The sequence below is a fragment of the Oryza sativa genome, chromosome 5, assembly GCF_034140825.1.
Source record: "Oryza sativa Japonica Group chromosome 5, ASM3414082v1".
In the NCBI taxonomy this organism is placed as follows: domain Eukaryota; kingdom Viridiplantae; phylum Streptophyta; class Magnoliopsida; order Poales; family Poaceae; genus Oryza; species Oryza sativa.
In genome coordinates this window covers 22,388,999-22,414,479 of record NC_089039.1, presented here as the reverse complement: position 1 = coordinate 22,414,479, position 25,481 = coordinate 22,388,999, and the positions used below count along the sequence as shown (strand labels likewise).

At 47.2% G+C, this 25,481-nt stretch overlaps 4 protein-coding genes and 1 long non-coding RNA gene across 7 annotated transcripts; 1 reads left to right on the top strand and 4 right to left on the bottom strand.

Moving 5' to 3' along the window:
- The first annotated feature begins 472 nt into the window (after positions 1-472).
- LOC136356545 (uncharacterized) lies at positions 473-1,771 on the top strand. The gene is made up of 2 exons (XR_010741405.1): positions 473-888; positions 992-1,771. It is a non-coding gene; the product is annotated as an uncharacterized lncRNA (long non-coding RNA).
- A 502-nt stretch (positions 1,772-2,273) lies between these two features.
- On the bottom strand, positions 2,274-3,365 carry LOC107276514 (pollen receptor-like kinase 3). The gene is made up of 2 exons (XM_015783503.3): positions 2,977-3,365; positions 2,274-2,882 (listed from the first exon to the last, which is right to left on the bottom strand). The coding sequence occupies exons 1-2, from the start codon at positions 3,218-3,220 to the stop codon at positions 2,689-2,691; spliced, it is 438 nt and encodes a 145-aa protein (XP_015638989.1). The 5' UTR covers positions 3,221-3,365; the 3' UTR covers positions 2,274-2,688.
- Positions 3,366-3,865: 500 nt separating this feature from the next.
- LOC4338974 (rop guanine nucleotide exchange factor 7) lies at positions 3,866-7,546 on the bottom strand. The gene is made up of 7 exons (XM_015782934.3): positions 6,996-7,546; positions 6,799-6,915; positions 6,553-6,707; positions 5,842-5,916; positions 5,434-5,724; positions 4,611-4,961; positions 3,866-4,513 (listed from the first exon to the last, which is right to left on the bottom strand). The coding sequence occupies exons 1-7, from the start codon at positions 7,306-7,308 to the stop codon at positions 4,109-4,111; spliced, it is 1,707 nt and encodes a 568-aa protein (XP_015638420.1). The 5' UTR covers positions 7,309-7,546; the 3' UTR covers positions 3,866-4,108.
- A 9,574-nt stretch (positions 7,547-17,120) lies between these two features.
- On the bottom strand, positions 17,121-19,572 carry LOC9268604 (uncharacterized). Its single transcript, XM_015782982.3, has 7 exons — positions 19,262-19,572; positions 18,704-18,771; positions 18,389-18,502; positions 18,112-18,274; positions 17,889-18,035; positions 17,762-17,811; positions 17,121-17,470 (listed from the first exon to the last, which is right to left on the bottom strand). The coding sequence occupies exons 1-6, from the start codon at positions 19,334-19,336 to the stop codon at positions 17,785-17,787; spliced, it is 594 nt and encodes a 197-aa protein (XP_015638468.1). The 5' UTR covers positions 19,337-19,572; the 3' UTR covers positions 17,121-17,470; positions 17,762-17,784.
- A 2,750-nt stretch (positions 19,573-22,322) lies between these two features.
- Positions 22,323-24,768, bottom strand: LOC4338972 (universal stress protein PHOS32). Of its 3 annotated transcripts, none has more exons than XM_066310704.1 (4): positions 24,439-24,768; positions 24,232-24,359; positions 24,020-24,138; positions 22,323-22,600 (listed from the first exon to the last, which is right to left on the bottom strand). In XM_066310704.1, the coding sequence occupies exons 1-4, from the start codon at positions 24,629-24,631 to the stop codon at positions 22,525-22,527; spliced, it is 516 nt and encodes a 171-aa protein (XP_066166801.1). In that variant the 5' UTR covers positions 24,632-24,768; the 3' UTR covers positions 22,323-22,524. The 3 variants fall into 3 exon arrangements, with proteins under 3 accessions (XP_066166801.1, XP_015637839.1, XP_015637838.1); XM_015782353.2 differs by having other exon boundaries at positions 24,232-24,341; XM_015782352.3 differs by lacking the exon at positions 22,323-22,600 and having other exon boundaries at positions 23,181-24,138; positions 24,232-24,341.
- Positions 24,769-25,481: the final 713 nt, after the last annotated feature.

Sequence of the window (25,481 nt, the reverse complement as noted above, 5' to 3'; positions counted from 1 at the left end):
TTGGGGGCATCGTGTCGCTCGAGGCATTCGCCACGTGCAACTGTGGGGAAAGGAGATGAGAGAAAGGAAGAGAAAAGGAGAGAGAAAGAGAAGGCGACACTAACCATGTGGGCCCCACACATTAGCCGTTTCGAACAGGTCAACGAGCCACGTCAGCAAATACTCTTTGGAAATCAAATTACACTGTTTTAGTAGTTCGAGGGTCTAAATATCCTGTATTTGGGTTGAGTTATATGAATTAGATTGGTGAAAACGTACACCGAAGGTCCCTCAACTTATCATCGAGTTACAAAATCGTCCCCCAACCACAAAACCAAATATCTGGCGTCCCTTAATTAATTAAAACCGGTCTCAATAGGTCCTTCGGTGATTTAGACCCGGTTTTATCCTACGTGACAGCTGAGTTAGCGTGGGGCCCATGTGGATCCCACATGTCAGCATCTTATTCCTTCCCCTCTCTACTGCCCTTTCCAATCCTCTTTCCACGGGCGACGGACGTGCGCGGGACGGAGAGGCTGGGCGCGGCCGGCGCCCGACGGGAAAGAACTGGGCGGCGGCGGCGGGGGAGGAGCTGGGCGTGAGGGCGATCGCGGTGGAACCGTGCCATCCTAGCCTCGCCTCCCGCGCGCGCGTGCCGCACACGCGCTCTCCGCCGCGTGCGCCTCGCCGTGCCCCCGATGCCTACCGTGCCCGCACACGCGCGCTCCGCCACGTGCGCCTCACCGCGCCCCCGCCACCTACCGCGCGCTCGCGGCCGCCACTGCCGAGCAAGGCGAAGGCGCCATGGAGGCGCTCACGCAGGCACTCTAGTTCGTGGCACCCGCGTCGCCGCCGTCGTGATCTCTCTCCTCATCGTCACGACGTCATCCAGTTCCAAGGAAGGATCTGGTCTGTATGTCTGTACATGACTTTTTTTTTTTTGTTTTGCTCGGGCTAGCTTGGCCATTGCTAGTGAATTGATGGTGAAAATCAAAAATAATTTATTGGGTAGGTCTGGTGTTGCTGCCGACGCCCTCCCGCGACCAGGCAGCGGCAGCGTTCGGAGGGAGGCGACCAGGCTGCGGCGACAAACGGAGGGGAACACGCAGCGGGGAACGGAGGGGAACAAGCGGCGGGGAACATGTCGATCTGGCCAATGCCGAGGTTGGTGGGTACCAGCGTGGGGTTCACCCGCTCGACGGCCTGGTACTGCTTCAAGTTCTGCAGCTTGGTGGTGGAGACGATCCAAAAGGTGTCGCCGGCGTTGATCTGGTACTGCATAGGCGAGTATGCATTGGGCGAGCGGGAGGGGCACCCGCACTTGAGCGGCACCAGCAGCGGCTGCCCCGCCGCCCGCGCGTAGCCCTCCCCCGTCGCCGCCTCGTGGGTCTCGTCCCCTCCCTCCTCCGCGCACCCATCCGCCTCGTGCGACGCCATCGTCGCCGCCGCCTCCTCTCCCGCATTGCAGAACGCAGAGCAGAGAAGTGAGAGAGAGATGAGGGAGGGAGAGAAGAGGGGAAAAGACAGAGGAGGCCAACGTGGCCCCGCTGACATGTGGGGCCCACGCAGGTCCCATGCTGACTCAGCCGTCACGTCGGATAAAACGGGGTCAAAACCATCGAAAGATCTAAAGTAACGGTTTTGTTAGTTGAGGGATGCCCGGTATCTGATTTTGTGTGGTTGGGGGACGATTTTGTATCTCAACGACAAATTGAGGGATCTTCGGTGTACTTTTTCCTTAGATTGGACCTAAATTTAAGGGAGTAAAAGTGGACCTTTTCTTTCGCGGGCATCACAAAAGCACTGGCCCGTCGGCCAATTTGGTTATCCCAAGCCCACTGGGCATCATGAAAGCACTGGGGAACTAAGTTCACTTAGGGTCCCTCTATTTATCGCCCAGTCCGATTTTCGTCCCTTGACCACAAAACCGGGTACAACCCGTCCCCCAACATACGAAAACCGGACAAAAAAGGTCCCTCGGTGGTTTTGGCTGACATGGCACCTACGTGTCTAATTTGACCCGGTCTTCATCTGACATGGCACTGACGTGCCGCTTACGTGGCAATTCGATCCGGAAAAATAATAAAGTCCGTGGGACCCACATGTCACTTTCACACACAAAATAATACTCCCTCCGTCCAAAAAAAATGCAAACTCTGGGTTTCCGTGTCCAACTTTAACTGTCCGTCTTATATGAAATTTTTTTATAATTTGTATTTTTATTGTTGTTAGATGATAAAACATGATTAATATTTTATACGTGACTTGTCTTTTTAATTTTTTTCATAATTTTTTCAAATAAGACGGACGATCAAACGTTGGACACGGAAACCAGGGTTTGTATTTTTTCTTAGAACAGAGGGAGTAAAAAAATGGTGGGACCCACATGGGCCCCACATGTCATACTCACCCCTCATCTTCTTCCTCCTCCCTCTCCATATCCCCTCTCTCCATCTCTCTCCCCTCCTCTCTCCAGCCTCCAGGTGCCATGGCCCACGGGGACACGGGGAGGTCCGGCGGTGGCGGCCGGCGACGCGACAGCCGCCCGCCCCGACGAGCTCCACCTACTCCCCCCGATTGGCGTTGCTGTTGGGATGGAAGTTGCGCATGGCGGCCTTGTACGCCGAAGTCAGCCTTCCACTTGAGGAGCACGCCGTCCTCGATGCCGAGCTCGTCGGTTGGCAGCTCGATGTGGAGGCGGTGCAGACCTCAGACGGCGAGTGGTGTGAGACGTCCACGGCGGCAGGAGTGGATGGCGTCGAAGTCGGCGCCGTCCATGCTCACCAGCCTCATCGCCGGGATCCCCAGCTTCTCGTGGAGGTATGCCATGCCTCGCACCACGCCGACGGCGATCCTCATCCTCGCCGGCCAATCCAGCACCACCCTGTCCGGGCGCTGGTCACCTGAACCAACAAACAAACACATCGTAATTAGCAAACTATAATCGAGATTAGTAGTTGATTAAGAACTACTAGTATTTGCTGTGATTATTATTACCGTGGAGGACGTAGAGGAGGCTGCCACGTGGCATGAACTCGGAGACGATGAGCTTTTCTTCCCTGCGGTAATGGTAGCCGACGGGGGAGAGGACGTTGGGGTGGCGGAGGTCGCCGAGCATCTGGATGTGCTCCTCGAACTTGACGCGGTTCATGTCGCGCATCCGCTTCACGGTGATGGTGACGCTGTTGCGCATGGCGGCCTTGTACGCCGACCCGAGCTCCCCACCCTCGCGCCCTTCCATCCCAACAACAACGCCGATAACCTCCCCGTGACCTCGTGGGCCATGGCGCCTGGAGGCCGGAGAGAGGAGGGGAGACAGATGGAGAGGGAGGAAGAAGATGAGGGGGTGAGTATGACATGTGGGGCCCACGTGGGTCCCACCATTTTTTATTATTTTGTGTGTGAAGATGACATGTGGGTCCCACGGGTTTTATTATTTTTCTGAATCGAATTGTCACGTAAGCGTCACGTCAGTGCCATGTCAGATGAAGACCGGGTCAAATTAGCCACGTAGGCGCCACGTCAGCCATAACCGCTATTAAAACTGTCGAGGGACCTCGTTTGCCCGGTTTTCGTAAGTTGGGGGACGGGTCGTACCTGGTTTTACGGTCAAGGGATGAAAATCGGACTGGGCGACAAATAGAGGGACCCAAAGTGAACTTATTCCAAGCCCTGGAGTGTGGGATGCAGCGCAGGCCGTCAGCCGAGGCCTTTTGGAGTTTGGACGTACGTTCCGAGGAAACCATCCTTTTAGAAAGACTAGGAATTTGAACTCAATTTAAATTTCAATTTTGTCTGTACGGTTGCCGGTTAACGGTAAAATTATAAAAGTTGTTACGTTCTGGTTATCGGAACCTGCTCAAAAACAGCCAAGAAAACTCTGTGGTTTGCACAAACGCGATGGTTCTCTTTTGCCATCCGACCAACATCGAACTTAAGCACTCTTACAACACTAGCAAGTTAACAAAGGCACTGTCAAAACACATCATAAAACTGGAGGGCGGCGAAACGGCGAAACGGCAAAAACAGGCCGCCCTCCCGAGAAGAAATCACGCCATACAACATTACAACTACTGCACACAGGCGAGGGTAAGTAAAGCACTAGACACGGGGCCCGTGATCGATCGATTCACAGGCCCGGTAGGTCGAACACGGCGTTGCTGACCGCCATCCCCATGAACTCCATGCTGCCGTCGAACGCTCGGCCGTCGTGCGACCGCCGGTCGACCAGCAGTGCCCTCCCGATGTTGGATGGGCTCGACAGCTGCGCCGGCGAGAAGCTCGGCGTGGCGTACGCCGTCGCGTACGGCGGCGGGGTGCCCGAGGTGGACACCACCGGGTACGCCGGCACCGACGACGCCGACATGGCCGGCATGCAAGAGATCTTGCCGCTCCCGGCGCCCGCGGTTGGAAGCAGCTCCGCCTGCCTGCTCCGCTCGTCGACGTACAGCAGGTCGTCGATCCGCGCGATGATGTTCGACGCCAGGCTCTCCAGAACCCTCGAGTAGCTCTCCAGAATCGATTTCCCCACATCCTGAAGAGAGAGTCATCTCACGATCAGTTCATCCAAACCCGATCACCATCAACACGGATAGCGAGATTTGCAAACTGCAAATGATGGATTCACCAACCTTGTTGTACTGAATCTTGCTCGTGTCCAGGCTGGTCTGCGTCAGTCCGGGGAACCTCTGCTTGAGGCACATGAGGAGGCCCTCGGCGCGGTCGGCGAGGAGGTCGTCTCTCTTCTCCGTGTCCATGATCATGTCCTTGACGATGCCCCATGACGACTTGTTTCCGGCGCGGCTCGCGGCGCCCGACGTGCCCCTCCGGCGCCACACGTAGATGGAGGCCTCGACGCGGTTGGCGATCTCCAGCGCCTGGTACTCCGACGACAGGTCGAGGCAGTCGAGCAGGCAGTCCGGCGAGAACTGGTCCGACGTGATGTACCTGTATATGATGTCGCCCAGCGTCGCACGCCCGTTCTGACAATCAAACATCAATGTCAGAATCAAGAAACAGCAAACGTTCATGTATGATGAGCATTAGTGTAGTTTTCTTTTTTCTGATAATTTTTACAGTATTCTCTACGGAAAACTCTTTTAATCACCCAAGTGAATGCATGTCATCTAAATAATTATAAAACTTTTTTAAAAATAATTAAAAAGATAGAACAATATGTAATATATCACTCCACAAACATGTAAGTTAAATTTCAACTTCTAAAAATTGTAACAAAAACAACAAATAAAACTTAAATTAGTATACGTATATTTGCAATTAAATTTGTTATTTTTTATAACTTGTAAAAGTTAAATTCGAAATTGTATGTTTGTGGAGTAATATATTACATATTAATCTATCTTGTTATTTTTTTAAAAAAAATTCATAACCATTTAGTTGCGGTTGATTAGAATCCGTCTCCTATTCTCTACAGGTAGTAGAATTGATTTGGACCTTGGGTAACGAGTCGAGGTAAGAGTCGGGGACGTCCATTTCGGCGAGGGCGTTGCTGTTGATGGCCATGGCGGCCTTGAGGATCTGGCTGGCGCAGTCGCGCTTGTGCTCGAGCTGCCTCCTCGTGGTCTCGCCGACGCCGCCGGGAGGGACGCGGGGCACGGGCAGCCACCACTTCTCGTCGCGGCGGTGGAACGTTAGCATGAAGGGGGCGCTGCCGTCGCGGTCCGGCGGGCAAATCCCCTGGTCGACGTACCAGAATTCCGGGTCCCTGAAGCTCTCCAGAATTTCCTGGCAGAAGATGTGCTCGTTTCGTCAGGAGATGCACATTATTACAGCACTAGTTCATCTTTTATTTTCGGATGGATGGACAGATCGTTGATCCGAGATAGAGTTCGTCAGACTTACGAGGAGCATGTGGTCTAGCTTTCGGAGTGCGGGCAGATTGATGTAGAGATCAGACCGTGGCCTGCTTGTCATGATCTGAAGTAGTAATCCACATGTAGAGTAACAGTCAGTTTATCATTGTTCTCACCACAAGTTATATAATGTGTCTGTGTAAGAGTTCATAAAAAAAAGAAACTGAACATTTCCTTGCCAAAAAAAGACCTGAACATTGCATTGTCGAATAAAGTTGGACACTACAGAAGAAAGATTGGTGTAAACAGATGCAGCAAGTGGGAAATGATGGATCTCCATTTGATCTAGAGTAGTAATGGATCACGTTTGGACCGGATAATTTGAGGACAAACAAATCGGACACAACTAAACGGACAGCACATTGATGTGGCCTTAACTCTTTTGGGCCTCAGAAATACGGCGTCGCGCGCCCAACTGTTTCAATATAAACGGGATTACTAAGTACCAAACGGCTAACCACGTATTTAATGACTATATATAATTTCTTTTTGTGGTCCATATGTTCATGTAAAATTCAAATCGAATTTTGCACTCGCTTCATGGTTCATCCGTAGGACGCCAAATTAAATCTTGCATCTGCTACTCAGTGCTCACGAACGGCCCGCACTGATGATCCTAGTAATTCCTGTATCACTCCTAGCTTAACTACTGCAGAAGTGCAGAGTAAATTTCGTCAGGGGAAGTGAAGTACTAGTATACCTCAAGCTTACTCCCGTCGGGGAATGTCTGCCATGTGGGGACTAGCTCGACGATGTGGTCGCTGACGCAGAGCAGCCAGTCCATCTCGCGCCGCCACATCGTCTTTTTCTCCGGCAGCAGCGGCTCCAGCCTCCACAGCTGCCCAAATATCGTCGCTGCAGCAACGCAACTCAGCTCAGCCTCCATGTCCGTGTCCATGAAACCGCCGCATTAATCGCAATGTGCAATTCGAAACCTCCCACTTACCGCAGAGGTTGGTGATGGCGTTGGAGATGGCGAGCGCGGTGCAGACGCCCTTGCCGCCGCCGGACATGTCCTCGCCGAGCAGCAGCTTCGCGAACCTCTCCTTCATCATCTCCATCTCTGCAGCCAATTCAATTAATTTAACCGCGTGTGTTGGAAGGGAGGAGTGAACTGGGGATTTGCGGCGGCGGCGCACGTACCTGAGGGCCGGTGGTGCTTGTCCGCCGGGGCGGCGTCGACGCGCGGCGACGACGGCGGCGGCGGCGGCTTCTTCTCCTTGGCCGGCTCGGCCGAGACGACGACGAGGTCGGACGACACGCAGGTCTTGATGGCCACCTTCTGCCACTCGTCGGGCGGGCAGTAGGACTCGCTGGAGGCGTCCCCGGAGCTTGCGCTGGAGCTGCTGCTCCCGCGGCGGCACTCCTCGTCGGCCGACGAGTCCGCCGTCAGCGCCTCGCTCACCTCCCTCTCCTCCTCCGCCGCCTCCTCTCCTCCTCCTCCTCCTCTCGCCATCCCCTAGCACAATGCGCCCACTGGCAATGACTAGCTAGCTTCTTGACGACTTGGCCGACACGAACACGACGGCGCCGCCGCTAGGTGGTGCGGGTGCCAGGGCTAGCTGAGAGGGACGCCTCGGGGGTAGCAATGGTGTTTTTGCCTCGTTGTGCCAGTCGTGACTCGCTTGGCCCGTGGCTGGCCGTGGTTGCGGTTGCGGTGGAGGAGAGGAGGACGGGGGAGGTGGTGGTGGTATATGCATGGCGCGGCGAGCGCGAGGAGTAAAGGCTTAAAAGAGGTGAAAGGCGAGGCGAGTGACCGTTGGATTTTGAGTTTTTTTGGTGGGCTTCTACTCCTTAGAGCAAGTTCAATAGTATTGACCATTACTAGCTCCAATTCATCTATAGTCAATCTAATAGCCAATTCATACAATAGTTGCTTACTATACTATTAATATCTGGTTCCACCTGTCATACACACTATATCTTAGAGTCCGTACTGCAGCTGGCTACAGATCTGTAGCCCGCTGCTCTCCTCTCTTCTCTATTATCTTATTAAAATATGTTGCTAGCTGGCTTATAGCCTACTATTGTACCTGCTCTTACTGCTACTGTAGTGTTTGTTCCCTTTTCCTTTTTAGCGGCAACGGTCAGTGGAGTTCGGGAAGCGTGTGTGTGACAGAGTAGGTCGGCGGCGTGGCAGCTACGGCTCGGACCTTTCGGATGGTTCGGTCGGTCAGGCGAGTCACTTCTCGTGGTCATTTTGCTGCGGCCGTTGTATCGGCATGTGCAACCGTGTAGGGATAGGTCGATGGGGGAGAAACAAACAAAACGGTTGCAGCATCTGTACGCTAGAGGGGCCGTTGATTCCTCGTTGGCTTAATTTAGTGGCGTTGAACGTGACCAAACGGTCAATTTCTCTAGTGGGGGTAGTAGTATTGTTTCCGTCATAAAATAAATTTGGTTTATTTTTTCACCATCCCTATATACCAATACAATATTAAAAATATAAAATACCTTTACTTTATCAAATCTAAATGTATTTATTTATTTATTTTATCTACTCAAATGTAAGGGTGAAAACGGGTCGGGTTCGATCGGATCTCACCCTTCTCATATCCTAACCCACATTTTATAATCAGAATCGGGTCGGACATGGATAGTGTCGAATACGGATATAAACTCGGATAATGTCGGGCAAAAATACATAGCGAATACGTACCAAAATAGATATGTACACTATTGGTTACAAATTTTTATTTGGATATCAAGTCGAAGAAACAATCTTATATATCACATGGGCAATAACCATTTAACAATTCTATTTATCTATAATACGGTTATATTAGTCCATTAGTACCTTAGGAAATAAATAGGAAACAATACATCGTAATAGAACCAATACATAGTACCAAAAATTTCCTCACAAAAACATAATATGGGTAATATCCGATTTTTTTACCGGATAATCCGTATACGTCGGATACTACGTTCCCGAACCCGATCTCATATCCGCAAAAAAGACCCGTATTCGGATCCATGAAAAGCCCCGGGTAACCGAATTTGTCCTGAAATAATGTGGCCGGGCGGGCGGGCAGGAAATACCCGCCCGTTTCCACCCCTACTCAAATGCATTCATCTTTTGCTTTCACAAATTTTGATACAATAGTAACTACAAATAAGCTTATAATAGAACAAATAGCAGGGATAAAGATAATTTTATTTCAGAACAGAGGAGGTAGTAGTCTGTAATCTGTATGACAGTAGTTTATTCATTACAGTGATATATGCTGCTGTAGTGGTACGTACTAGTATCCTCTTGGCGGATACAGAGATCTCTTGCACTGCACTACATACTCATATACCGCAGACAAGCGTGCAGCTACAGTAACCGACTACATGTAACAGTACGGAAGCACTGCAGCTACGTTATTTTTTGCACAGTTTGTCGGAGTGGCACTTAAATTGACGTGCCAAGTGATGATACGGTCCGTTGGATGCGGATTGGACGATCTAGACGTACGTGTTCTAATGTCCGGCGCCGAACGTCTCGAACCACGGCAGAGGATCGTGCTCACCATGCTGCTCTTGCTGCAGCGTAATCCCTCAATCCTAAAATAAGATCATTTTTATCCTCATCTTATTTATCTTAAAATAATTTCATCTTTAAGCTACCACTATATAAAAAATTATGAAAGCAGAGGACAAATATATTAATTAGAACAAGATAAAACAAGAGACAACTGCATTAACATTGAATATAAGTGGTGGCTATTCTAGTCTTTTTTTTATTGTTGGTATGTGTCAGATAGAGAAAAAATAAATGTTATTTCGGGGTAAAGGTAGTACTGAGGCCATGGCTAACGCTTCAAGCTGGAGCTTGGTCTCACTCCCCGCCACCCCCCGCCCAAGGAAAATATTCATGCCAGCTAGGAGGGACCCGTACCCCCGAAGGAGTGTGTGAACCCCAACAAATTAAGGTATGCGTGGTTTCTGTGCAAGAAATGGGTGGAGAAACACGTTGGGGAGAGGTCTCACCCTATGCCAATGCCTCGTGTCGGGTAGCTGCCAACTAACTCCCGCATTGTTGCCCCCGCGAACAAGGTCAAGGTCGTTGTCGCCATGTAGCTTTGGCAAGCTCGAGGTCGGACCTGACAACAACAACAAAGATGGCGAGGGGGTGGCTGGGGAGAGGAAGGGCCTACCCAGACTCATCATCATTGATTTGCAGTGGTGTTGACTACTCTATTGCCTCGACCACATCCACGATAGATCCGCCACCAAGGCCCCGTCGAAGAGCACGAGGACGCACCAACCCCATATGGTTGTCTTCGCCTCGATTCACGCCGCCTAGAAGTTCGTCAGCCAGCGAAGCACAACTGGAACCGTATTAGGAAGGACCAATCTAATCCGGCGAGACCGCTGGCACGGGAGAGGGGGTGGGGAGTTCGAGCCAAGGAGGAGGGAGGGGATCTTAGCAATGGCGCCAAGGAGAAGGGGTAGTGGATAGACGACAATGCCGAGAAGGAGAGAGGGTAGAGGTTGCGAGGCACTCAGAAAAGGTAGAAGGGCGGAGATGATAAAAGGGTAAGGGTAGGTTTTTGGAAAAAAAATTTGAATTGCGCCTTCTGAACTATAGTGGCAGTACTAATTACTCCCCTCAATTCAAACCCAGATATTCTTCATCCTTAACTTTTCATACCGAACGAATTACCTCCATGCCCGACTTCGGAGCGGTTTTGTTCCTACGTGGCACACACGTGGTAATCCAGTTAGCATTAAAAAATATATAAAAATGGTGAGGCCCACTTACCGGTTTTGCCTCTTCCCTAGATCACCACATGTGGGCATTACCCCTTTTTTTTATGTTGATTAGACTATCACATGTGTGCCACATAGGAACAAAACCGCTATAGTGTCTGTCAAGGGGGTAATTCATCCAATTAAAATGTAGAGGGTGAAGAATGTCTGTTTTTTAAATTGAATGGGTGGTAATTTGTACTACCACAATAGTTTAGGGGGTAATTCAATTTTTTTTCCTATGTTCTTATATAAGATTCTAACTATAAAATGTTGGACTTATATATGAATAGAAACAATCTAAGGATTTATACATAAAAATGTAACCAACCGAGGGGTAAAAAAAATAGCACGTGGCTAAGACTTATATTGTGTGGAGAATGTTAGGCCATCCACAATCGGTGTCCCTGGGTCGTCCCCCCGCTCACGCCGTCCGCCGTTCGTCCGCGCGGCATGTCTCTGGAGGGAGGCGCGATCCCCACGCGGGGAACGCGCCCCTCTAGCTCCCCAGCTTGCTTTTTCCAGAGACACTCCCTCGAGGCTACGCGTTGCAGCGACTCGGTGCCTCGTCCTCTACCTTCTCTCCTGGCGTTTCCCCTTCTTGCCCCTCACCGGCGGCATGACAACGAGAGAGAGAGAGAGAGAGAGAGAGAGAAGAGAGAGGCGACGGCGATAAGGATCCACAACGGCGACGACCAGATCCGGCCACCGCCGCGGCAGCCGGCGGCCACCAGCTGGCGACGGGCTCGGCTTCCGCGACGGAGAGGACGACGATGACCCGGCGACAACTGCGCCCGCCACCTCGACGCCGCCGCGCCCGCCCACCAGATCTGCCCGCCTCGGCGCCGGATCCGCCTCCTCCGGCCACCGCCGGCGCTGGAACCACTTCGGCGACGACGGCGGGACGCGGCTGGCGGAGGGAGGAGGAAGGCGGCTGCTAGAGAGGGCGAGGAGGGAGGCGGCAGCGGTGGCTGGGGAGGGCGAGGAGGGAAGTGACGGCGGCGAGCGGCAGGGGAGAGAGGAGGGAGGTGGCGGCGGCAGGCTGGGAGGCGGGGGCGGCGAATGGGCGACCAGGAGGGCGAGAAGAAGAAGCGAGAAGACGCGAGAAGAGGGGGCGGAAGAAAAGAGAAGGAAAAAGGAAGAATGGACTGGGGGAGGGGTATTTGGGGATTTTTTCATCTGGGGTTACTTTGGGCCAAGACACCCATTATGGGCTGTAGTACCCTCATCGGATTGCTTCAAATTTTGAGGAGCCCATCCAAGGATACCTCCCATTGCGAGCTGAGTTTTCTACGAGTGTCCTCAGTTAGTGAGGACACTTTAGGAGTGTCTCACATTGTGGATGCCCTTATAACGTGGTTTCGTTAGCAACGTCTTCTCTCTTTTTCTCGTTATAGCTTATATTGACCATGCATCCATGCCTAATGTTCTCTCTAGGCAAAACGCTCCATTTACGCTGCTGGTAGTGACTTCGAAAGCTGAGTTTTGAAATCCGGGAGAGGAAGAAAGCAGAATGGTGTGGGGGCGCACGGTTGAACTTTGAAGGGGGATACCATCTGCGGATCAGGACGCATCCACTGTCAGAGAAACGGCGAGGGTGGAAGCGAAAAAGGCGAGTTTTGACTCGGAAGCCGCGCTCGGCGAGGATCCGAACTTCCGAAGGCGACGACACTACACTATCCACCACCTTTTGCGGCGCCATGAAAAATGCATCCCGCGTCGGACGCTAGCTGCCGCCTCGTCCACCCTACTCCACACGTCGTCGTCGTCCCCCCACCCACGAAAAAACGCGCCCACGTCGCCGAGTTGCTCGTATGCATGCAACGAGCGCATGCGAGCCGATCGAGCGCGTATTGAAAGGGGAGCCATCTGGTGATATGGACCATATGGCACTCGTCGCACCTACCCCGTTATAAAATCATCAAAACTTGCTACTGCGGCCGTGCTGGTCCAGTTCTTTCCGGCATTCTACTCTTTCCCAAGTAGTCCTGTAGCATTTTGATAAATACTACGTATTGCCGTACTGCTAGTGTTAATAACAAGAGATCTCCATATATACAGAGAAGGCACGTAAAACTTCTAAAAAAGTAGACTGTAAAAGACGGCGCCGTGAGTTTTTTTATTTAAAAACTTTCAAATGTAACATAAACCTAAATATAAGATATCTTCATATAAAGGAGCCACATAAACATTAGTAAAAGGACTATTAAAAAACGGTCATAAGCTTTTTAAGTTGAATACTTTCAAATCTACTGCTCCCATCGTTTAGCGGCATATTTACAAACGAAAAATAATTTGTGAATAAAACTTTTATATATATGTTTTTAACGAACTAAAAGCAAATACTGATAAATAAACCACAATAAAAGAAACCCTAAAATCGTTAAGGTTGAAAATTCAAATTTTAATTAATAAGCATACACATAAACGAAAAGATGAGTTCGCTAATGTTGCAGTGACTGATCGTGATTAGTGCTCATTAAGAAGGAACGATCACCCCCCGGGGTTTGGGCAAGGTCGATCGGAAGGTGTTTGGTTGGGAAGCAATCGATGGATCGAGGCATCGAGCATTCGAGCGAGCCAGCCAGCAACTGGCCGGAATGATGGGGAACGGGGGCCACCCCATCCCCCCTCGTGGCCTCGTTTGATGATCTATGGATCATGGATGCAACCTCCTCCAGCTTTACCTAGCTACTCCTACTAGTAGTACTACCGGTTGGTGGTGGGTGTCCTTTTGCTGATGCGCCGAAGCTTCTCAAAATTTGCAGCGACTGTGAAACTTCTGTAAAGTAGCCCTGTGCGACACAAGATCCGCATCGCCCAATTGGCGTACTGCCAGATTACCTGCACAGGCCATCTAGGATGCTGGAATTTTCCATCCACGGATGATTGGATGAGACCAAAACAAGAGTTATAGTGCTCCTGTCCTAGCACACTATTGCTGGTCCAGAATTGCGTACGTAGCCGGTCCCCTGAGGCCGTGAATGACAAAATTTTAGGCGCCTCATAAACACCAGCGAGAGCAATGGCTGGATGAGTGTTTAAAAGTGTTTTTCTTGTTCAAGCAAGGACAGTGTGTAGCGTGACAGCACGGCGCTGTCCAGCCACACGGTCACATGTCGTACACTCGTATAACTCACCTTTACCGGTCTTGAATGGGCTATGGGTCACTTCGAAAACTCCGTACATCTCACGGATGGGATGGATGGTCATCACTCATCAGGGTCAAAACCTCTTTGCTTAATTAAACAAGACAATCAAGGAGTAGCTTTGGTTCAGTAAACGGGAGATGGTCCAAGCCTGCCTACTAACTCGGCAGCTAGATCCAAATGTATAGTTAAGTGAATAGGACTTCCTGTCCTGTCAACTCGAAAGAGATTTTTTTTTTTTTCGAGCAAGAAGAGTACTACTGTAGTGCACAATAACAAGTGCTGTCGCATGAGTGCTCACTACTCCTAGTAATAACGGTGCTCACCACTGCTCCTTTGTACCCTGTATTTTTGAACAGAATGTACTTCAAACAACAGTAAGTACTCCGTGGCAGTGACATGAAGCTCTCTGACACGCCGTGGTCCGGCGAAATGCCGTCCGTTTCCGCGGCGCTGGCGCATCGGTCATTAACGGCGCCTTCGAGGAATTACCAGCCGTAGTTAAAATTTAAATATTAACTTTAGAGTTGATTTTGATTTTTTTTTTATCTTTTACTTTACTGTCTCCTTCCAAAATCTGATAACTAAAATTTGAATTTCTAATATTACTTTACTGTCTCTTTTGATGTTTTTCTGGTTGTTTGCTTTACTGCCATTTTGAACTCTAGTAAATTTTGTTGTTATTAATTTTTATAGGATGACAAACTAAATATGTTGTTTGGAAGTTCCGAAAATTCTCTTATAAAAACATCACCAAAATTTTAAAAAGGTTTAAAAACTAAACATATTTAACACCACTAAAATACAGTAACATCAAAATATGTACCAAAAATTAATATTGGTAAATATTGGTAAGTTGATTTTAGTAATACAGTGAATAAACTCTTAATTGTGGTTTATTTTTCAACATTGATTTTTAAGTTATATGCAAAAGTCAAAAGTTTTACTTATAAATTACCTTTTTATTGTTCATAAATATTAAGGTCTATAATAAATTGTAAGTTAAACGAAGAGACTGGTAACTAATTAGTGAAAAGATGGCTCTTGTCACCTAGGCATTTAACTTTTTTTTGTCACTTTTAAGATATGGCAATTAAGAACTTGCCACTCATAATATATGACATATGAGTTCTTATGTGTCTATAATATTTGAATCTACCGGCAAATAGTTAAATATCTCCCGGTCACCTGGTACTTCGGTTCACATGGCCGTGGCGTTGCACATGGGGCACTGCCGCCTGGGTGAAGTGGGTGACTGGGTGAGTACCACGGTGCAAATGCGGTAGTCCCTGCTTGCTTGCTCGAGGACGGTACGTACGTGCAAATGTGCAATACGAGGATTTGAGATGTCAGTAGATCTTCTGGGGTTAAAATTAAATGGAAGTCCGGAGTTATTTATTGTAGTGAAATGGTATACGTGAAGAAATTCTGCGAGAATATTCTACAGAACAGTATAGTGAAGTTCACTATGATTTCTTACATTGGATCTCATGTGATGTTAGTTGGGAGTAAATATTTCATAAGTACGTGCCATTGTATGTATGTGCCAGTAGTTTTAAAGAAACTAACTATATTTTTTACGCCATATTTTTCATAAAAACCAGTTAAATATTTTAACATTGTAAATTACATATACTTGCACTATAATTTTTACATATCTTTGATTTTTCAAAAGAAGATAAAAGGGTAAAGTGCAAACTGACACACGAGTAGAAGCTTAGTAATATTTGTCGATAGAGCAGAGTAGATGGATACAACACAAGGAGATAGACTTGCCAAAAGATCCATTTGGTGGAAGACATCAATAAGCAATAGGATGACAAATCAACTGAGATCGATTAGAAAAACCGTGGACATCTTTTAGCAAATTCGTACACCGAAGGGCCAGAACAGGATTAATACGCGTAGCTACTCACCATAATTGGTTGTCTCACAAGGTCTCGATCTGTTGTCAAACAGGGTACTATAGCAGTTGAATTCGACATGATCCCACAATCACTATTCATCATCAATAGTGATTTAAAAAATAAAATCATAGCAGTTGAAAATTTCTTGATTTGGGTTTTATGGGGAATTTTTCACAGGATCGGTTGCTATCCGTCGAAGCAATGGCTTGTCCCCAAAATATAAAGTTTTGAACTCAAGTAGTAGTAGTTGCCAAGCTGCAATATGATTAATGTGATCTTTGGAAATAAGAGCTGATGATTACTGATTAGTTCTAGAAGTAAGATAACCAAGCTCTTTTTTTTTTCTGAGCGTGATATTTTTTAACGTACTGGTTTTCTAATGATTCAGGAGTCCGTGGACCTAACAAGGGTAGGAAAAGACATTCTTCACTTGGAAGTCTCGGATGCAGATTATATATAGGTTTAGCACCTAGGCTTTGTCATTGTTTGGCTAGTTTAGCACTACCGCAGTAGTGTCAAAACTATGTAGACATCATGTCATGTCATTTGGTAGCCGGTGACCAACCTTAGGTTCGTCTACAACTGGGACAACAGATACATAAGTATCATGGCCCACAAGACCACAAGTTAGTTGTGCCCAAGAATACCAAAACAACAGAGAGAAAAGAACACGGAGTAAAGTTGATTGCTTGTTTGAGCGTATATGTAGGATTTTGGCGTTGGGTACAGGGTACTTGGTTGGTGGATTTTCAAGGTTGAAATGAAGTAGTGATAATGTTCATGGACCACACAACTAGGGATTAGCTTCTCAAGTCACCAGCATTAATTTATTAGTCGCCATAAAACCACTCGACAAAGTAATTGTACAAAGCATCATCCATGCGAAGATTAGATAAAGAGATAGCAGTGAAACACGTTTGGGCATTTTCATTTTTAAGAAGAATTGGGTACCGGTTAGATTTGGAATGATTTATGGTCCTGTGAGGTAGTTAGCATTAACCATGCCCTCATGAATATAATGATTTCGAATCATAGAATGACACAACTAACATGAATATGTAATATGTTCAACAGGAGCTAGACAGCTAGCGGCTAGCGCTGCATTATAAACAAGTGAACCTTCAAGGTGTCATGCAGATATTATAGACGTAAAAGACTGCAACTTTTAGAGCTCAGTTAGTCTGATGAAAGTAATGCCAGTGTGCAAGTTAAGTTAGCAAGAAGAAGAGCATCTCAAGAAACTTGTAGTGAGTAAAAGAAGATACCAAACTTAACTAGGTGATGTATGGTGTACTACGCCTTTGCATGAAAGCAGGAACCGTGTTCACCATTCTTGCTTGGAATCAGCTTGGTTATGTTTTCTGACTAATTCCATATCCGAGATCCAGAACTGTAGTTTTAGCAAAACGAACACAGCAGTCAATCAAACTGCATTTATCAGAACGCATGAGGCTTCTCCAGGTCTTCATCACCAGTAAACACTAAAACAGAGCTTGTTACCTTCCTACTCCAGTAAATTTAGGAAGATTTTTGTACAGTGTACGAAGTTTCGATTTTATCACCAAATAATACAACATGCAAAGAATGGTCACAGTGTAGAACAAACTTAAATTCATTCATCTAAAGCTAGACATCACTGAAATGGATAAGTTAGGAGCACCCCGGTACACAATCCCCTCATATATGTTGCATCATACCTTCACAGCTGAGACAGCATATGTTCTTTGATTTTCACATAGGCTCTGTCAGAATTTCAGTAGTGTTTAATCCATTGGATAGCAATGACGAATAAATGCTGTAGTAGAGTCATATCCTCAGTTACAATCTGCAGGCCAGAGATGTATGGTTTGAGAAATCAGATCAAAAACACAAACAGTGTTTCAGAATAGGTGTCTATTAGAACTGGTAAATTCAATATATGCATGTTGTGGTGATAGTTGAATTTTCTTTCTTAAAAAAATGTGATATTTAACTATTTATATGTGTAAAATGAAAAATATTCATCAGTAACCAATTGACCATCAAAGCCTTTTCTGATATAGGACATGCTAGCTCTGGTCATCTGTCAACTGTCATCATGAAACGTGTACATATATTGTAAGGTAGTGAGTAATACCTATTGTACACCATATGTGATCTCTACTCCAGAAACTCTTCCATAAGACCCTATTGTAAGTTTGATAGAACATTATTAGCAGATGGAATAAACACACTGAGAATATCACAAAAGTAAGATAGCAAACCTGTGATATAAATTGTTCAGTATCAGTGCGCCTTAGGAAATGAAGTGAGTTCTTTGTCAATGATATGGAATGGTCACCAAGAGATACTTCACCAATGTCCTCAAGCACCCGAACCTGGATGTAGGGATCCTTGGGAGGCACCATGTCCTATAGAAGTGGTACAGAAAATCTGCTAACTGTATTTCATCCAAAAGAAAGTAAATAAAACAGAAAAATGCTGTACCACTGTTAAATCTATATCCATCTCTGACATATATGATTTAATGGCTGCTGAGTGGTTCTTGAAGTACTCTTTCTCAGAAAAATGGAGCTTTTCTTGTATTTCATGAGGAAGCACTGGGCCGATTTTCCATCTAAAGCTCTGAATAACCTCTGCTCGGTTATACCTGATTGAACTCAGTGCTTTCAGTTCCATACTCAAAATTAGTGCGTGCATGTAAAATCAGCATAAAACATAGAAAGTAAAAAGTTTGTTCAGCTGTGAGATTTCAGTCTTGTACATGTAAGCCATGAGACATCTTTTGTTACGAAGCAGCGAAAGATGATGGACGGCTGCCCCATAGTGGTCGTCATTTCTGGTTGTTTCAATGTCTAAGTTCTGCTCCACCATTTTCCTGTCATAAACACAATGCAAATCAGGCAATCAAAATTAAGTAAACTGTAATGGTGAAGAAGTCAAGTAAGAGTTTTATTAGTTTGATATAGTTCTGTGCTGTTTTTCCTGTGAAATACATCCTAGAAATTGATTAATTGATCATAACTCTTATTGCAGAACTAGATGAAGATGATCAATTTTCTGATAGGAAGCAATTTACCTTATCAATGACTGAAACTGTGTATTGTGTTCATTGCACTCTCTAATAACCTGATCAAACACATCGCTCTGCACATCCATAAGAAAAAGAAGTTAGGGACCAAGCATAATAACTAACCGAACTAATTAAACTATGCTGCCACAGTCACATCACAGGAACGGTAATCTTAACTTACATTAACCCCCACCAGACCACCAGCCCCAGACTTTATGTGCTTTCATGTGATTGCAATTTGCAAGCTCAGTATATTTCAGAACTAGATTTCATCATCAAGATAGACAAATGAAAGCTCACAAATTACATACAATTTTGCAAACCAGACCGAAAAGCCAAATCGTTTAAATTTAAACTGTCGCCTGATAGTTATACACCATGCAGATAACATTCCCCCCGTAGGATTGAAAATGCACATTTATGAACTCAATTTCAACTATGCAGCTAGACCAACCATAATTCCGCCCTAAAAATAGCCACAAACGAAACCTAATCACCGGCCACTCAGATCCCCAGAGCTAAGAAACGCGAGCGCTTAGGGGGGGGGGGGGGGTAGAAACTTACGTTGAACGGCACGAGCTGTCCGGCCTCGCAGGAGTCGACCTCCTTCAGCAGCTGCGACGCGCGCCGCCCGTACATCCTCCTCCAGCCTCCGACGCGCTCGAGGTGTTCGACGGAATGGCGCTAAAGCGCAGGGCCGGATCTGCCACGGCGGGGAGAAGCACGAGAAGCGGGCGGCGGGCACGCGCGGCTGGCGGTGGACGGGGGGCGCCGCCGTGCTAGGGGGCGGTGCGGGGCGGAGTGGAAGGGGAATTTTTGGTGCGGCCGCGCGGGAAAAATTTTCGAGGAAATTTGGGAGGCGGGAGTGTACGGCTGAAGGGAGGGGAGGTGGAAGGTGGCGGGTTGGTAACGGGGCCCCGCCCGACACCCGGTCGGGCGTGACTGGCTCCGACGGGAAAAGTAGATAGGAGAAAAGATGAGAATGAGGATGACATGTAGGTCCCATATAGGCTCCCTCATTTCTAATACTCCCTCCATTCCAAAATATAAGCATTTTTAGCTATGAATTTGAACAACTATATAGCTAAAAGTTGTTCTATTTTAGGACGGATTTAGTAGCAACTTAGGATGGGGTGAGACTATGTCCAGATTCGTTGTCCTGACCTTATCCCATCCTAGGTTGCTATATTCTGGGACGGAGGGAGTACTAGGCGTTTTGTTTTTTATTTTTTTTATCGAATTATCACGTTAGTGCCACATTAATGTCAACATGGGACGAACACCTAGTTAAAAGAGCCACATAGACCAATGAAAACCGGGGATTATTCTCCTGAGGGATTTTTTTTCACTGATTTTATAAGTTGACGGATGCATTATATCCAATTTTATGGTTCAAATAACAGTTTTGTAATTCGGTGAAAGATTTCCGTGTACTTTTTCCTAGCTACGACTAGCTGGGAGCGGTGGAGGAGGTAGTGCCGATGCTCGTGAAAGGGCCTGTTTAGTTCACGAAAAGAAATTTTTTGGGTGTCACATCAGATGTTTAACCGAATATCGGAAGGGGTTTTCGGACACGAAAAAAAACTAATTTCATAACTCGCCTGGAAAGCACGAGATGAATCTCTTGAGCATAATTAATCCGTCATTAGCATATGTGAATTACTGTAGCACATATGGCTAATCATGGACTAATTAGACTCAAAAGGTTTGTCTCGTGATTTCCCACCTAACTATATAATTAGTTTTTATAATCTATATATTTAATGCTCAATGCATATGTCCAAAGATTCGATGTGAAGTTTTCGAAAAAAAAATTGGGGAACCATGCTCGATGGGCCAAAGTTGGTCGATGGGCCAGTGAGGTGGAGCCATGCTCGGGATGGGTTGGGTTAATTGGTAGGACCGTAGGAGGCGTTATATCTAGTAGGCCTTTTGGGCTGGTATGTCTAGTGATATTTTTTTTTGGAAAAAGTACACCGAAGGACCCTCAACTTATCATCGAGTTACAAAATCGATCTTGAACCGCAAAACCGGATACAACGCATCCCCTAACTTATAAAACCAGTGCAAATAATGTTTCTCAGTGGTTTCGACTCCGATTTTATCCTCTGAGGCGGCTGAATTAGCGTGGGACCCACGTGGGCCCCACATGCTAGGGTGGCCACGTCATCATCCGCCCACTTTCCTCTCTCTTCCTCCTACGCAGAGTATCAGAAGCGCGCGACGGAGACGGCGAGGAGGTCGACGAGCGACGACCGGAAGTCGAAAACCCACACCTGCGCGACGACGGCCTCCACGAACGACGCGTCCCTGGCGCGGAGGTACGCGGAGAGGAGCACGAACGGGAGCGCGAGGTCGAGTATCACGACGAGCACCGATTTTTGATTTGGCTTGGATTGCTGGGCTACGTTAAGGCCGACGGTTGAAAGGGACGACCGCCGCGGCCACCGCGCGACGACAGCCATCGGCGGCGCTGCCCGTCACATCGGCCCTCCTCTTCGCTGCGCTCCTCCCCCACCGCCGGCCACGCCGGCCCTCCTCCCCGCCGCATCGAAGACGCCGCCACCCAGGGGAAAAAATGAGAGAGGAAGGAGAGAAGAGGGGAAAGAGAGATAGAGGGGTGACGTGGACACCCTGACACATGGGTCCCACGCTGACTTAGCCACCACGTCAGACAAAACCGGGGTGAAAACCACCTAAGAACCTTAAGTGAACGGTTTTGTTGTCTCATGTCTTTCTATCATTATCAGAAATTTTGAACACCTCCCCCCAACACACACACACATGCACGACTAGTTTAAATTAGGTCATAACAGTATAAATGGTTGATTTTACTGACGTGACATCCTAGCTAGCAAGGAGTAAAAAAGGTGGGACCCACACGCTTTCTTTTTATTTTAGTTTTGCTGACTAGGGTGGCACGCTGACAAAACTAACTATTGATACTATCATGAGATCTAATTTAACCCAGGTTTGTAAGTTGAGGGGTTAGAGATTTCCGTTATTACGTTCAGGGATATGAGTTAAACTCGGCTAAAAGATGAGGGATGTATAGTGGACTTATTCATTTCCCCAATTCTTCTTTTCCAGGCCCAACGGATTGATTTGCCATAAGCAATGAATTATCCTTCCTTTTTTTTTTTGCTAAATAGCTGGATGGTTTTGTACGGTGTGCCGCTAAATGGAACGGACCAATACTCCAATACTACGGCAAGTTCAGTAAATTTTCCCATAAAAAAAACCTCTCAATTTTGTTTCAGCACTCTCTCTGTGCACTTGTTGATCTTTTCTGTTTTTGTTCTGGTAAGTAGTTGGTTCTTTGTTGCAAACTTGCAGCCGTTGTGGTATGTGGGCTTTGCTCAGATTGATGTCATTTTAAATATTCCTTTTTTTTTAGAGTTATCAAATATGTGCATCCATTTAATTTTTTAGTCAAACTTTAACAAACACATAAGAAATCCTATCAAAATTTTAGCAATATTGCTAAATTGCCAAAAATTAGGCATTGCCAAAATTTGGTAAAGTTTATCTTGGCTACAATTTAAACATCCCTTGTATGTTTATTTTTCTTTTACTTGTACAGAATTTGGACTTCACAGAGTTAGGTCCAACAAAACTAGGCATATGAAAGTAAAACCTCAAATTCGGTCTATATATATAAAGTGATTCACATGGTTGAGCACACAAGCATGGACTGTTTGCAAAGTGAACTGTCTAGAAGAACCTGGGAAGGCTGCAACATTACAAACACAAAAGAAGTTCCATACACGCTTTATTCAGATACAGTAGCAACAGTAACAGTATATCCACTCAAGTCGAATCATCGATCACTTCCCCTTGACGACTGTTACAGGGCATGATGCGTTTGACAGCACGTAGTTTGTCACACTCCCCAGAAGAATCCTGTAAAATGTTGGCAGACAGGAAAGTTGCAGATGAAATCATAACGAGCTAAAAAGTCGATGAGACTATTATATGGTGTGCTGGATTCAATTCAGAAGCTAGAGAATCACTAAAGAGTTGGTTTGGTTTGTGGTCTAAATAGGCCTTACCAAATTCTATCAGTACCAAAATTTGGTAATTTTTGGTATGACTAATTTTGGTAAGACAAAGTTGTGTTTAGATTGAAGCCAAAATAGTCTAATAAGTTCATTATTGAAATGACCTATTTTCTTAGGCATAACAAAATTTGGCTTCAAACCAAATAGACACTAAACACTATTGAAATTGCCAAATATTGGTAAGACTAATTTAGGCATCGAACCAAACCAGCCCTAAACAAATACTGCCATATGCGCAAAGCGTATACTCCCAAACGTTCATTAGACATCGCATCTTCAAACTTCACAATTTTCTGTTCTGAATCAAGATGACAATAGTAAGTTTCAAGCTAACAATGCATATCATCCACTCAATATGTTATAGACTAAATAGTTATAGTCTTTGGACGTGGACACTAACCTAAGAGGCTAAAACCAAGATAATCACGTTCCTGTATATAAACTTCTGTATTTGGATATTGAAATAGCACAAGCATTCTAGTTGTTGAACTAACTCTATATATATACATCATTCTTATGCTCAAACTGTACATGGGAAACATTTGAATATGAAAAGGAGTTTCACATGAGAACATAAAACAACGCGCCGACCAAGAATCAGGATATACATGTCTCAAGGATGAACATGCGACTTTAGAGCAAGTTTAATAGTATAGCCAACTACTAGCTCCAATTCATCTATAGCCAATCTAATAGCTCATTTATACAATAATTACATACTACACTATTAATATTTGGTCCCGCCTGTCATACACACACTGCGTCTTGGAGTTCGTGCTATAGTTGGCTACAAATCTGTAGCCCACTACCCTTCTCTCTCCTCATTTATCTTCTTAAAATATATTTACAGCTGGTTTATAGCCAGCTATTGTACTTGCTCTTACAATTTATTAATCGTGAAGGCAACAAGTTGATGCCTTGGCGGTCCCACAGAAAAAACAAGTGCAACTGAAATGCTCGATAATCCAATCTCATTGGCTGTAATGATTCAAGTTGCAAGGCCAAGTCAGATACGCATTTGGCCCCCAAATTTCCAGTGCAATGCAATTATGTGTTGAGATTAAAAACTACCGTACCACGGAACTGGACACAGTATGTAGTTTAATTATCGATTTAAGCAGTGCATCGTTCTCGACAGAGCTTGTCTATCTGAACAGGAATATTAGCAACTGGCCCAAAGGCAAGTTCTATGGTCAATGCCTGCAATTTTGATTCTTGATTGATGAGGCAACAACATTGCAAACAGAAGTAGGAGTTATACCTCTGGATCGAGCCGAGGCCGCGGCTGCCCATGACGAGCGTGTCGATCTTCTGCTCCTCGACGGCGTCGCAGAGCTTCTCCCTGGCGTCGCCCCAGTACAGCTTCGCCACTACGGTAAGCTGATCAGAACAGCAACAAAACAGCGGTCATTTTCGTCTCCGATCCAGCCCCAAAACCGTGACGCTACTAGTACTACACGAGAGCGCACGTACCTCCAACTGGCGCGCCGCCGTGTCGAGCATGTCGAGCACCTCGGCGTCGCAGTGCACGCCGTACTGCTGCATCGCCGTCGGATCCCGGAACTCGGAGAGAGGGATCAGCGCTGGAGGAATGGAATCCACTACATTAGTTTGAGCCGAGATCGATCGAGCAAAAGCAAGAAGCAGAAAGGGGGAGGAGATTTGGTTCGCGGATCTTACGGGATCCGGACTTGCCCCACAGGGCGTGCTTGGCCTCCTCCCCGCCGTGATGCAGGACGTGGAGGACGACGAGGTGGTCGCCCCGGCGGAGCAGGTTGGCGATGGCCCAGTCCAGCGCCCTCTTGCTGCTCGCCGAGTAGTCCATCGCCACCCCGATCCTTCGCTCGTCATCGGCCCTGCCGCCACCGGCCATCTCCGTCGTCTCGCGATCCCAAAGATCAAAAGTTCCAAATCCTCTCCTCTCCTCACCTCTCTCGCTAAGCCTCTCCTCTCTCCTCGCTTGCTCCCTTGCTCGTGTGACGCGCGCGGCGAATGTGGCGAGATGGAGACATTGGAGTAGACGATCAGCGTGGTATAAAAAGGGAAAGGGCGGGGCGCGGGGCACGAGACGCGGGGTGGCGTCACGACTCACGACTCATCAGGGAGGCGTGTCGCGCCCAAGCCGCTGCGCCTGCGCGCCGTGGGGGAGCAGCGTGCACAGCAGCGCGAGGCGAATCTTCGCACGCTGTGCGTGACGCCGCGGCACGGTGCGGCGCGGCGGATCGGTGGGTGGGGTTTGGTCTGTGGATGGGCGCGTTGGTTTGGACTTAGGATTTGCACCGCGGGAGTCGCAGCCGGTCGCGGTAGAGTCGCCACGACGACGACGTCGATATCCACGAGGTTTCCGCGTGAGGCGTGGGAAAAGGTTTAGCTGTTTCGGGTTCGCGTGCGGGAGAACGTTCTCTTGCCCTGGCGGGTCTCCCGGATTTCTCTCGGTTTCCTTTCTGGTCATGTGATGTTGGCTCGATGGACATTGCTTGCTTGCTTTAGAGCAGAACGAGATAAGCGCACCTTCTCAGTGTGCTTATTCAATAGGCTGAGGTTGCTTACACTCAAACCACGTACGTTACTGTAGTGCTGTAACAGATGGACGAGTGCCATCTTTTCGTTTACTCGTAGCACCGAGTGCCATCGCTACTCCAGTCGCTACGCACCACGCAACAAGCACTGGACAAGTCGGCATTGTCAAAAGCTTTGCGATAACCTTTTTTTTTTCTCAGCCA